We start from the raw sequence: 13,959 nt of genomic DNA, 5'->3' as shown, positions 1-13,959 counted from the left end.
TAATTATAGGTGAAATATATTTTCCTCTATAAAAGGAATTTCAGATATTTTAGGAGTTTAGGACACTCAGAGAAGTCATTGAGCCTTTGTTCCGATGACCCCTCCCCAGAATGAGAGTAAGCGATAGGATCTATTCTAGAAGCTGCTTAGGAATTACTAAGAGTGCAGTGACATATGTCCTTTGACAGCAGCTTTTTTGGGACCTTGGAACCTTCTTGGCTCTTTTTCACTTGAACTCTGACTCCTTCTTTGCCTGCTGTGGGCTAGAACCTCTCTCAGGCTGCTTCCAACATTCATCTATCTCCTACTTTCTACCCCCTTTTTTTTCTTCTTAGAGATTCTTCTTCAAAAATCCAATACCTCATTGACTCCTCCATCTCCTCCGTGTCAAAAGGAGAAGCAGATGTGGATTGCCAGAACTGGCAATGAGTGTCTCTGAGGTCTCAAATTCTGAAGAATGCTCTGATTCCCACTCAAATTCCAGGAAGGCAGCACAGTTCAAGAAGCTCCGGACATTTAAAAAAAAAAAAAAAAAAAAAAAAAACAACTCCAGACATGTAGTCAAATGACCTTGAGCAATTTTCTTACCTCTCTGAGTTTCAGTTATATCATCTATAATACAGGGAAAGTAATTCTGCATGAACCAAAGAAGGCCATTTTCACCCAGTGGAAAAGGAAAAAAAAAAAAAAAAAAACTACAACAAAAACCTTTTTTGTTTCCAAACATTGTGTTCAACAGACATCCCTCAACTTCACACTCCCTTTGGAGATTCAGGGCTGGGATCGAGCTCAGAGATGTGATGATCCTGAGGGACTGGCTGTAGTTCAGTAATGTAAGAGGGCTCAGGGCTGGGCAGCCTTTAGTTTTGTTGTTGTTGTTGTTGTTTAAGCTGAAAGTTGAATGCTTTTTAGAAAAAAGAATAAAACTATTTCTTGAGTCACAATGGCCTTATAAAAATATCATGTAGGTGATCTGATAGGCTAGATGACCTGATAGGCTGTTTTGAAGATCAAATGATATAATCCACAAGAGAGTATTTTCTATAATATATATCGTGTCCTAGATGTTTGGTGACAGTGATGTTCTTCAGGTAAAAGCCTGCAGTCCACAGATCACTAAGACTCTGAATCATAATGACTCTTGGGATCATCTTTTCTAATCCTCCTCAAATGAGACCCTAAGCATACACATGCCAGACAGTTAGAAGCAGATGGCATTGGCATGCTAAAGGAGGGTCATTCTCCAGTAACACAAGTGGGGACTTATGTCCCCTTCCTTCTCGGTGTACTATGAATGGACATCACATCATCTCCACAATCAATTTTATATAAAAATGATCACTTCCATTCTTCATGATCTCATCCAGTTTTTACAATGAACTTTGAAAGTCAACTGCCATTCTTACAAACTTACATATACAATACTACACAATCCAGTAATCCTGCTCCTTGTAGGGGTGCCTGGGTGGCTTAGTGGGTTAAAGCCTCTGCTTTTGGCTCAGGTCATGATCCTAGGGTCCTGGGATTGAGACCCGCATTGGGCTCTCTGCTCAGCAGGGAGCCTGCTTCCTCCTCTCTCTGCTTGCCTCTCTGCCTACTTGTGATCTCTGTCTGTCAAGTAAATAAATTAAGAAAAAAAAAAATCCTGCTCCTAGCAGTTGAATATTCATGGCAGCTTTATTCATAAAACCCAAAGTAAAAGAAACTCAAATGTCCATCTGCTGGTGAATGAATAAATACATGTTGGTATATGCATGCAAAAGAATTCTACTCAGCAATAAAAAGTAATGAACCATTGATACTCAGCAAATAATAAACCTCAAAAGCCTTATGCTGAAAGAAGCCAGACACAAAGACTGTATACTGTATGATTGCATTTGTATGAAATTCTACAAAAGGCAAATCTATTTGCTCAGAAATCAGAGCTGTGTTGGCCAGGGACCAGGGTAGGGGGATGAGATTAACCACAAAGGCACTAGAGGGAAATCTGGGAGGTGATTGTGTTGATGGTTATACGATAGTATATATTTGTCAAAGCTCATTGAATTATAATCCTTTTTAAAATTTTTTTATTTTATTTTTTTAAAGATTTTATTTTTTTATTTGTCAGAGAGAGTGAGCACAGGCAGACAGAGTGGCAGGCAGAGGCAGATATATATACACACATATATGTGTGTGTGTGTGTGTGTGTGTATTCCCCCCCCCGCCCCCCGCCGAAGAGTTCATGGTTAAAGATGCTGGACAACTGTATTTCTGCTTTTTGACCACCATCATGTTGCTATTGTATTACTGGTAGACTAAATAATAAAAGTAAGATTGAAAGATCAAGCAATTACTTTGTCTTGGACTAATTACAGAAGGTTATTCCCATGTCTGGATCCATAACCCTGAGTCTCTAATCTATGGAATCTTCATTTTACTGAGAAACCACCACAAAACCTCTAGAGTCACCCAAATTGAGCTGAAATTTCATTTTCTGTGCTCTACTCCCACTAGAAACCTCTGATCATTTAATTATTTACTAATTAATTCCACATGCCTCCCCTACTTCCAAAGGATCTCATGCAACTTCATGAATTAGGCAAGCGTAATAATGAGAGTAAGTAATGCAAGTAAATGCAGGGTGCAGAGGCCAAATAACAAGAAGTAGCTGCAGATTTGCCATAAGCTTCTAAGTGGACCAAAAAAGGGGGAAGTATGTATAAATTTCAAAATGCCTATAAAATAAAGAAAAAACAAAGTATTAAGGAGAGGCAACATTCTTTCTGATTCTAAGACTAGGGTGAAAATTTTCCCATGGATCCTCTGAAAGAAGAACTTGTGTGACACAGCAAACATCATCAACAGCACATCGGAAAAGCCGAAGTGAGTTTTCTGTGGCATCCTTAGATCCACAGAGAGAGCCGAGAACATAATGCCGCTCTATGCAGGGAAACACAGCGGCTGTAGGGAAAAGGCTGGAGGGGACTGACTCTTGACTGCACACATCTCCTTTCACAGCTTTTGAATAGTACACAACCTGCACGCATAACCAAACCCTGGTTATTGCGCAGACTGGGGAAGCACCTCCACAAATTACTAGTTGTATAATGTTGGGTGAGCTCTGTGTCTCCAATCGACATTGGGGATTAGAGACTATCTACCTCATTTGATTGTTAAAGGTTAAATGATTAATTTTAAGGTTAAATGATTTAATATGTACAAGCCTAGCATCAGGTGAGTGATAGCTATTACTAATGATAATGCCAAAGTGGAGTTTGTAAAGGTTTTCTTGTGATGGAGCAAAACAATGTTGTTCCTTGTATAAAAGTTGATGATAATCTCATTTTAGTCAAGAATATAAATTTAGAGTATCTACTAGATATGAAAACCAGATATGTTGGTGGGAATGCAAACTGGCACAGCCACTCTAGAAAACAGTATGGAATTTCCTCAGAAGGTTAAAAATAGAGCTACCCTCTGACCCAGCAGTTGCACTACTAGGTATTTATCCAAAGGATACAAACGTAATGACTCAAAGGAGCACATGTGCCCCAATGTTTATAGCAGCAATGTCCACAATTGCCAAAATATGGAAAGAGCCCAGATGTCCACTGACAGATTAATGGATAAAGAAAATGTGGTGTGTGTGTGTATATATATATATATATGAATATTATGCAGCCATCAAAAATGAAATCTTGCCACTTGCAATGATGTGGATGGAACTAGAGGGTCTTAGGCTAAGTGACATAAATCAGTCAGAGAAAGACTAATGCCATATGATTTCACTCATATGTGGAATTTAAGAAACAAAACAGATGAACATAGAGGAAGGGAAGGAAAAATTTAAAAAGAGGAAAACAGAAAAGAAGGCAAACCACAAGAGACTCTTAACTATAGGGAACAAACTGAGGGTTGCTGAAAGGGAGGGGGTTGGGGGGAGGGGTACCTGGGGGATGGGCATTAAGGAGGGCATGTGATGTGATGAGCACTGGGAGTTGTATGCAACCGATGAAATCACTGAATTCTACCTCTGAAACTTATATGCAATATATGTTAATTAAATTGAATTTAAATACAATTTTTAAAAAATAATTAAAGATGAAAATTACTGGGATAAAAAAGAAAATCAGGTGTCATGACTGTGGGGTTTATGCAGTTAACAGACCTAGTTTGTTTGAATTTTGTTATGTGCTTTATTTTTTTTTTTTTTTTTTTAAGATTTTATTTTTTTATTTGACAGAGAGAAATCACAAGTAGATGGAGAGGCAGGCAGAGAGAGAGAGAGGGAAGCAGGCTCCCTGCTGAGCAAAGAGCCCGATGCGGGACTCGATCCCAGGACCCTGAGATCATGACCTGAGCCGAAGGCAGTGGCTTAACCCACTGAGCCACCCAGGCGCCCTTGTTATGTGCTTTAAAAGGCAATGTACTACTAGGCATTGTTGAAAGAAATTAAGGAAAATCTAAGTAAATGAGAAGACATCTCATGTTCATGGATCAGAAGTTTTAAGTTTTTAAGTTGTCAGTTCTCCTCAAATTGACCTAAAAATTAAGTGCAATCTCTATAAAAATCCCGTCTTCCCTTATTGGAGAAATTAAAAAAGCTGAACCTAAAATTCATATGGAAATACACGGAATCCAGAACAACCAGAATAATCTTGAAAAAAGAACAAAAATGAAGGACTCACTCTTCTCAATTCCAAACTTACTACAAAGCTGCAGAAATCAAGGCAATGTAGAATTAGCATTAGGATAGACACATAGATCAATGGAATAGAATGAGTTCAGAACTAGAATTGTCACACTGATGGTCAACTGATTTTCAACAAAGGGGCCAAGACCATTCAATGGAGAAACAATGGACTTTTCAATAAACAGTGCTGGGACAATTCAATATCCACATGCACAAGAAAGAACCTGGACTTCCACTGCACACGATGCACAAAAATTAACACAAAATGGATTATAGACCTAAATTTAAGAGCTAAAGCTATAAATCTCATAGAAGAAAACAAAAGGGCAAATCTTCATGACTGCAGGTTAGACAATGGTTTCCTAGACATAATACTAAAAGCACAAGCAAAAAAGAAAAAAATAAATTGGACTGTGTAAAATTTAAAACTTTTATGCTAAAATACTACTATCAAGAAAGTGAAAAGTCAACAAACAGAATAAGAGGATATATTACACATTATTTACATATGTATATTATATATATATATATATATATATATATATATGACTCAGGGGTGCTTGCATGGCTCAGTTGTTTAAGTGTCTGCCTTAGGTTTAGGTCATGATCCTAAGGTCCTGGGATTGATCCCCACCTTGGGCTCCTTGCTCAGTGGGGAGTCTGCTTCTTCCTCTCCCTCTGCCCTTCCCTCTGCTCATGCTCTCTCTCTCTCTCTCAAATAAATAAAATCTTTAAAAATTTTTAAAAAATAAATAAAAATCATACATTATACAATATATATCTGATAAGGGCTTGTATCCAGAATACATAAAGAAACCTTATAACTCAATAACAAAAAATAGACTCAATTTAAAAATGGGTAAAGTCATTTCTCTAAAGAAGATATGCAAATGGACAATAAGCACATGAAAAAATGCTCAACATCACAAGCCATTAGGGAAATGCAAATCAAATCCACAATGAAATGCTACTCCAAACCCATTAGGATAGCTATAATAAAAGACAACAACATTGGTTAAGAAATTCTCATACTAATCAGAATGCAAAATGATGCAGACACTTTGGAAAGCAGTTTGGCCATCTTAAAATGTTAAACATACATTTAGCATAGGACCCAGCAATTCTACAGTTGGTATAGATCCGGGAGGAGACAAATATGTATTTTTAAAAATATACGTAAGTGTCAAGCAAAAACTTGGATACAAATAAATGTTCTTAGCAGCATTATTTGCTGTATCTAGAAAGTAGAAACTACCCAAATGTTCACCAACATGTTTATTCATGAATGGTAACTAAAACATCATATATCCACATAACGAAATATTATTTGCCAATAAAAAGGAATGAAACACTGATACATGCCCTTACATGAAAGAACTATGAAAACACTAAGGTAGTAAATGAAAGAAGCCAGTACAAAAGACCACATATAGGCAAATCTTTCTAGACAAATCTATAGAGACAGAATTATTAGTAGGTGCTGAGGGCTGAGGGAGAGCGAGAATGAGGAGTGATTGCTTATGGGTATAGTTTTCTTTTGGGGTGATGAAATGTTCTAAAGTTAGATCGTGATGATATTTGCACAATCCTGTGAATACACTCAAAACCCTCTAATTGGATACTTTAAATGGCTGAATTCTGTGGTATGTGAATTATATCTTTTTTTAAAGATTTTATTTATTTATTTGTCAGAGAGACTGAGAGAACAAGAGAGCACAAGTCAGGGGGAGCAGCAGGCAGAGGGAGAAGCAGGTTCCTCACTGAGCAAGGGACTTGGTGCAGGACTTGATCCCAGGACCCTGGGATCATGACCTGAGCGGAAGGTAGGCGTTTAACTGACTGAGCCACCAAGGTGTCTCTGAATTATATCTTAATAAAGTTGTTGGGTCTTTTTTTCTTTTTAAGGCATTAAAAAAATACCCTAGTCAACAGGCCCTTGCAACTTGTGGAGTTTGAGATTCTAGCTTTCAAGTGAAGAATGAACAACTTTGGGCCTCCGAGGATAACATTTCTTGAATAAGCTTTCAGTTGGAGTTAGACGGGGATGTGATCACTGGCAACAATTCCAGGTACAGATTTTGTGTGTTACCAATTAAGGGCAAAATTTTAAGTAGTTAGTTAACTAGTTAGTTCCTGTGTCTGGGCAGATGTGGTATATTGATTTCATGGACCGCCCGTGGGAACTGTTTGTCTTAGGCCAGCAGGTTGCCCTCTAGAGTATATTTCTAGGTCAGTGGCTCCCACCATCAATTAGTGTGTGTTCTCAAGGGAATGCAAACTGATTTCAGCATTATCTTAAACAAAACATAATTAGGAAGGTTAAGTATCCTGCCAAAAAATTACATAATGCATTCCAAAGCCAACTAAAAATGAATTTTGGAACAACTGTGCTAAATATACACATTCAGCATGGGTTTAAATGGTTAATAGTCATGCTAACACTAAGTTTTTAGTACCCATGTAAGTTTTCTTTTTGAACTTATTTAAATCTCTCTTTAAGGATTTAGAAATTCTGCTACACAAGTTTCACTGGGAAAAAAGTTAATAAATTAAATTCTTAGACATCTGCCCCACTACAACATTGTCTGTCTTTCCTCTACGTTTGACTCCTTCTAGCATGTTCAATCACCTTGCTATGCAAAATTGGTCCACAACCTGGACATCACCAGGGAGAGCCACTCCAAACTGTTGAGTCAGAATCTGCATTTTAACAGGATCCCCAGAAAATCTGTGTGCCCGTTTAAGTTTGAGACGCCTTGCTCTCATACCTAACTGAAACTCAATGTAAAACAGCCTCAGGAAAACTGGGTGGTGCGTCACTATTAGTAATCTCAATTGAGACATTGTAGCAACCTCAAAATCCCTATTTGATTAAGGTGGTGAAACCTATAAACGTTCTCTTACTGTAAATGTGCATAAAGCACAGGAAAGAACGCTGTGATGACCACTCTTGCTTAAACATCCTGGATGATGGAGCAGAGAGGAGCTTGTTCTTAAGGAAATTTTCCCTCCTGTTCTAGTTGTCCCCAGATCTTCTGCTGGCTTTGCCCTTTTGGATCCAGCATCACGCTTTGTGAAAGCCCAGCCCGGACACTCCGCTGTCAAGCAGCAGGTGGTAAAGAATCATCAAGGGCAGGAGGGTTCCAGAGTGAAAGATGTACACTTCACTATTTCCTATTTTCTATATCAGTATAGAAAGAAGCAATTTAGACCTGGAGCACCACTGTTTTCCCTCACCCAGGTGGGTACAATTCACACACATGTGCCTTCATATTCCTTAAAGAGCATCAACTCTTCTGAACCCACAGGGTCTGAATACATGAACACCCCTCCATTGTACCTTTGCCCCCACATTTCCACTTCCTACAAATGAAGTTTATAAAGCTAAGTAACCAGGAGGTCTTTCCAGGAGACTGGGAAGGAATCAAGAGAGATTTCTGAAGAATGATAATTAAGATGCTGATTCTTAGATTCCACCCTTAAGATTCTGATTCAGGAGGTTTGGACTAAGGACCAAAAATTAACATTTTAACAAGTGTCCTAAGCAATTCTAATGTAGGTGGTACAGGCCTATACTTGAGGGAACCAAGATAATGGGTTTAAGAATATCAATACCACCTTTGCAATCAAACACTTATTCTTATGCATCTGTTTCATTTTATTTTTAAAGATTTTATTTATTTATTTGACAGAGAGAAATCACAAGTAGATGGAGAGGCAGGCAGAGAGAGAGAGAGAGGGGAGCCTGCTTCCTCTCTGCTGAGCAGAGAGCCCAATGCAGGACTCAATCCCAGGACTCTGAGATCATGACCTGAGCCGAAGGCAGCGGCTTAACCCACTGAGCCACCCAGGCGCCCATCTGTTTCATTTTTGAACTGATGTTGTCAGTTTCCTATTTGGCCTCCATGCAGCATTTACTGAGCAACTGTTGTTGGCAGAGAATTGTACTACCTATTCCTTTTCTGGTATGTTTGGGCTGGGTGGAGGGGATGGGCAGACGAGAAGGGTGTGATCACAATAGAAAGCGATTTCTCAACTTCCTAGCAAAATGGCAAATTCACCTTTTCATGATTTGTGAAACAGATTAACCTAAACAACTATATTACTCAACCAGAGTTACCATCATTTGCTAATTTTTTTAGGGCACCCACTACCTGGGATGTCCTAGCCTTACCGGTAGGAAGGTCAGTTCTGTAAACCCAACTGCCCACCTTCTCCCCTTGAAATGACCACAGACAAGTAACTCAACCTTTCCGTAACGCAGTTTCTTCATCTGTAAAATAAGGCTACCACCTACTTCGTGGGGATGTTGTAAGGAGTAAACAAAACCTTATCTAATGGATGCAGAGGGCTCCAAGAATCTGAACAATACAGTGAAGAATTCATTCCATTTTTCAGTCAAAGCTACAAGACCATTGTGAGAATACCAAAAACTGTTTCCAGAAGCTGATTTGTAATTCTCGGAGTAGAGTGAAATTTAAACCTTGTTTATTTCAAACAGTTCAAGTGAATTATCGTCAGTCGAGTGACCTGAGATTTTTATTTTTTAGAGTTCTCTAACCCTTGGCTTCTTCGGGAGTTTGTCCTGCTGATGCCACGCTCTGCCCCAAAGTTCCGTTCCAAATCCCCGCTTGAGGCGGGGATGCAGAGGCGCGAGGTCCCGGGCAGGTGCCCCTCGGAAGCTGGCCGGGAGCCCAGCGCCGGGGGTGGAGGGGCTGGGAGCGGACGGGGGTCGGCGGCCCCCGCCGGCGGCTCAGCGGGGAGGATGCCGGCAGGCGCCGGGAGCGTGCGCGGCCACGTGACGGCCGCTATAAGAGCGCTCCGGGCCCACGCTCGGCTCCCGCCGCGCCTCCTCGCTGGCCGCGCTCCCTCCCGGCACCCGGCTTCTCCTAGCCAGCAACCTGCGGCTGCGGCGGCCGCCCGCCCCCCTCGGCAGCACCATGACAGGTACGCGCCGCGCCGCCCCCCCCCCCCCCGGACTCCAGCTCCTCGCCCCGCGCTGTGGCCGCCAGCCGCCTCCCCGCCCCGCAGCCCCGGGGGAGTTCCTGGCAGGACGAGAACCGCCGCAAAGTTGCAGGCTGGCTGCAGTCGGGCGTGCCGCTTCCTGCGTCAGCTGCTGCCCCGCCGCCCCCCGGCGCCGGAGCTGCGGCGCGGAGCCCGGGACGCTGTCGTGGGGGTGGCAGCCTGGCGGCGCCGGGGCCCCCTGCCGAAGCCCCCGTTCCTGCTTCCGTCTCCGTGCCCTTCCTCCTGCTCTTACCGTGAAGGGCGGGCGGAGCAGCTGCGGCGGGGCCGGGTGGGGGTGGGGAGCCGGTTCCTGGGGGCGCCAGTCCCGCGCCCTGGGGCGCGGCGGGGTCGCTTGTTGGCCGCCCCCGCCTCCCGCAAGCAGGAACACTGGGAAGGGCCGGCTTCGAGGCCCGGACGGCGGCGGCCCGGGCCCGGCCCCGCTCCTCTCCCGGCCGCCGGGGCGCTGGCCGCCACGCCGAGCCTATTTTTAGGCCTTTGGGGCCGGGTTGCGGAAAGCTAGAGCTGGGCGAGCGCCCCAGGGGAGCGGGCCGCAGGCGGTGGGCGTGCGCCGGCTCACTTGTTGCAGGGGTTGACTCTGCCGGGAGTAGGGGAAGCTCGGAGATAATTGGTTGGTCTTCCGATGTTGCTGAAGCTAATAGCGCGGTTACGAGAGCGGCTGAAGTGCCGAAAGATTGCAGATGTAGCCGAAGGTGTTCTTTTTTACCCAGCTGTCCCTGGTCTCTCCTGTACCTGTGTAATGTTTGCTAGGTGTTCCAGTTTATGTTCCTAAGCATCTGTCCTGTCGCTACTTCATCTTGGACAGTATCCACATCCTTGCTTCCTGAAGCCCTTGAGTCCTCTTTACCTTATTAAACTTGAATCCAGGTTCCCCCAATCTGGACTGCTTTTGAGTTAAAACATTAATCCTCATCCCCCAGATTACATACTCCTGGGGCAGACTGTCTGAAATGTTGCCATCTCATCATGGGTTGAAGGAACAAGTCAAGGCAGAGATTGATGGGCACGTCAAAGGACAGGTTACTGTTCTGAGCTTTCCTAGGTGGGAAGCCGGTGCCCCTTGAGGAGTGGGGGACACCAGTCTCTCTACAGCTTAATTACTATCCTGTTCAGGAAGAATGTCCCGTGGGATGTGAAGATACTCTTTGGTGTGTGGCTGGCTCGCTGGCTCCTGCTGTAGCCCCCTGACAGCCTACAACTTTCTTTGGCTTCTCCACGGAATTCACTCTGCCTCCATCCAGCCTCCAGATTGGAAAACAGGCAAAGGGAAAATGAGACAGAGCGTGACTTCATGACAAAATGTCCCAACTCCTGGGTTGGGCAACAGTGCCCCCAAGTGACCCCTGCCACTGTTTGATCCTAAGTATCCTGTACATTTGGATGCCCACTGCCTTGCTAGAATCCCCGCAGATAGAGTGGACCTCAGATTCATTCCAGGGAACCGGAGAACTGGAGGGAGGGGTAATCCTTGTATTTGCCTTCCCTTCTGGCAACTTCGAGATTGTGTGTGTGTGTGTGTGTGTGTGTGTGTTGGGGGGGCAGGATACAGGTTAGGGGTTGCTGCTTGGTTTTCCTAAAGAAAAAAAAAAAAAAAGAAAAGCAAGTTTGTTAGTGGTTTTGAGGTGGTTCCTAAAGCCGGCTAACATGGATTGGCTGCTGGTTAGATAGAAGCACTAAAGAGGGAAGGCCTGTCTATCAAGGTGATATTTGAGCAGACACTCAGAGTGACTTGAGATGTGGTGGGTGGTGTGGGTGCCTTTGCTTCAGGTTGAGGAAACAATATATAAAGCCTGAGGCTTGGCAGAAGCCTAAGCATCAGAATGAAGAATATGGCCTCTGCTTTCAGATGCTGTCAATTGAGGTCCTTAGTTGCATTTGTGCTTGGCTGAAAGTACTTGTAGGAAACAGAAAATGTGCTTCTTGATGGCGTTGTCACCTGTTAATTTCCTGAGGTTTACTTTCTGATGTTAAGCTACTATTTAGTCTGAGAATTTTGTGTGTTCAGACTCTAAATTGGGTTTAATTTTTAAAGCTAATCAGCCTGTTGGAGATTGCCAAAGATGCTAAAGAATGGTCTTGAATCATTCTTAAAGTGGGCACTTGGGTTCTTTCCTTACTCCCAAAGAAGCTGCTCCTTTATTAATAGAGAAAGTTGATCTCAGAGGAGTTGATTTTGCCAAGTTAGTGGTTGAAAAGGGTCCTGGGGTAGCTTTTTCCAGGTAGGATATTATTAATAATGAGTGTGTTGTTGTTGTTGTTTTCTTTCTCTTTGTATTAAGATCAGGCCTTTGTGACACTGACCACAAACGATGCCTACGCCAAAGGAGCCTTAGTCCTGGGCTCGTCTCTGAAGCAGCACAGGACCACCAGGAAGCTGGCCGTGCTTGCCACTCCTCAGGTCTCCGATTCCATGAGGTGAGGACCTTCCTGCCGGTCTGTCCGTGGAGCTCTGAAGTCTTTATCCCATTACTGGCATCACTGGGCATTGAGGCCATACCATTTACAGGGCTTGAGCACTAGGTGGAGAAAGATCAGAATTGCTGAGTGATGGATTTCTGGAGCTGAAACCTCTTCCTAGCTCTTGGGAACTATTCCAGCTGAGCTCCCTTCTGGAAGGTGTGGTTCTGATCCATGCTTTTACTGGTTCCAGCTGTGAGAAGGACCCTCCTGTAAGCAAGGCCTCTAGGATGACCTGAGTGAATGTTTTAGTCCAGGCATTCCTTTTATGTCCTCACACTCCACTTGCATTTCTTTCCCAAATGCAGAGGGGCTACTTTGTTTCCTGTTTCTAACCAGGGAAACCTCAGATGACCGAAAGTAAGTAGCAGTTTTCCCCACTCTCATTTGTAATCTAAAGAACTGTATTTATCATTTAATAGACTAGAATATTTTCCAGGATTTTCTGAACTAGGGATTGTCTGAAGAAAGCACCCTGGGGGTGGGGGGGGGGAGGGGCGATGGGGGGGGGGCACAAACTGCTGGTTGGTTGGGTTAGTTCACTTTGATTTGTTGGTATTAAACTTTGAAATATTTGATTGAACTACCTAGATCCTAATACTACAGAAATATCTGGGCACACTAGCAGCTCTGTAGGTGTTTATTTTTGTTTTCCTATGCCTCTTAGAAATTGAAAATGCCCTTTTTGTGACTTTTTTTTCTCACAAGAAATGAAAGCACATGCCAAGGACCTCTGAAAAGGCTGCTGTATATTGGGAGATACTTCTCACACTAATAACCTTATTCAAAAAGGGTAATTTAGGAAAATGCACAAAAGACTGTTTCCTAAAGTGTACATCTTAATTTGTAGTCTGTTTAGTGAGGCTGTGTGCAAGAAGACACATGTAGTCTCCCATTCCTCCTCTACTGTACTAAATGGCTCCACTGACCATTTATTTTCAAAAAGCTGATGTTTACTGTGTGAATTGGAACATCTTTTTCTACAGTGTGGACACAGAATACAATACCAGTTTTGTTCTGCATGTTTCATATTGTTATAAATGTGTAGTGATGATGGGGCTTTATGGTATGTGTTCCCCTGCTCTGAGCTTAGTGTTCTATCTAAGTATACCTCCACTTAACCCACCTCAAGATTGCTTTCTAAAATAAATCTTGAGTTAATTTGGGGCCTGGAGAAGTGTTGCACCTCACAAACCAAAGTGATTCTCTCATTATGCCAAAAGTGCTAAGCATACTGTAAGTGTTGGTTATATTTGATTCTAATAACTGGCAGCTGAATAACCAAGTCCTTTAATGTCCTTTGGGACACATGACTCGCTGTCAACTGCTTCAGCAAAAATGGTTATTTATAGGCTTTATTGCAGGTATTATATGCACTTAGCATTTGTAAAACATGCAGTAATCGGCAGAAGTAATTAATGAAATACCATTGTTAAATACATAGGTTGTTGTAAAGATGTGCTCTTTTGAAAGGGAGTCAAATTTTGAGAGGTGGTTTCTGTAATTTGCCTGGTATTCAGTGATACAATAAACAATAGAAAAGTGCTGCTATAATAATGTATAAGACAAGTACTTTATCCTCACCAAAGCAATTTTTATTAGTGAAGTTAGCTGCCCATGCAAATTGATACAGTTTGGCCTGAAGTAAATTAAGACCACCTATTTAAGAGATTGTACTATATCAAAGTAACAGATTGCTCTACTAGTTGATGTGGTAGACTAATAAGAACACAATTTTACATTAGATGGGTTACTTGTTACTTATCTGAAAAGACACTAAGCGCTGTTTTCTGGATTTGATTTTG

At 42.5% G+C, this 13,959-nt stretch overlaps 1 protein-coding gene and 1 long non-coding RNA gene across 5 annotated transcripts in view; one reads left to right on the top strand and one right to left on the bottom strand.

Moving 5' to 3' along the window:
* The window catches only part of LOC132012147 (uncharacterized), a 44,616-nt gene extending 32,649 nt beyond the window's left edge, over positions 1–11,967 (bottom strand). The window contains exon 1 of the long non-coding RNA XR_009402537.1: positions 9,933–11,967. This is a non-coding gene — a long non-coding RNA (uncharacterized LOC132012147). The remainder of the gene's footprint in view (positions 1–9,932) is intronic.
* The window catches only part of GYG1 (glycogenin 1), a 34,174-nt gene continuing 29,617 nt past the window's right edge, over positions 9,403–13,959 (top strand). For 2 of the 4 annotated variants that reach the window (XM_059391773.1, XM_059391772.1), the window contains exons 1-2: positions 9,403–9,622; positions 11,977–12,112. In XM_059391773.1, coding sequence (XP_059247756.1) covers positions 9,616–9,622; positions 11,977–12,112 — 143 coding nt within the window. In that variant the 5' untranslated portion in view covers positions 9,403–9,615. The remainder of the gene's footprint in view (positions 9,623–11,976; positions 12,113–13,959) is intronic. The other 2 variants (XM_059391775.1, XM_059391774.1) reach the window with 2 other exon arrangements.

The sequence above is a fragment of the Mustela nigripes genome, chromosome 2 (assembly GCF_022355385.1).
Source record: "Mustela nigripes isolate SB6536 chromosome 2, MUSNIG.SB6536, whole genome shotgun sequence".
Classification (NCBI taxonomy): domain Eukaryota; kingdom Metazoa; phylum Chordata; class Mammalia; order Carnivora; family Mustelidae; genus Mustela; species Mustela nigripes.
Note: the sequence above shows the minus strand (reverse complement) of the source record. Positions and strands in the feature narration are given on the sequence as shown.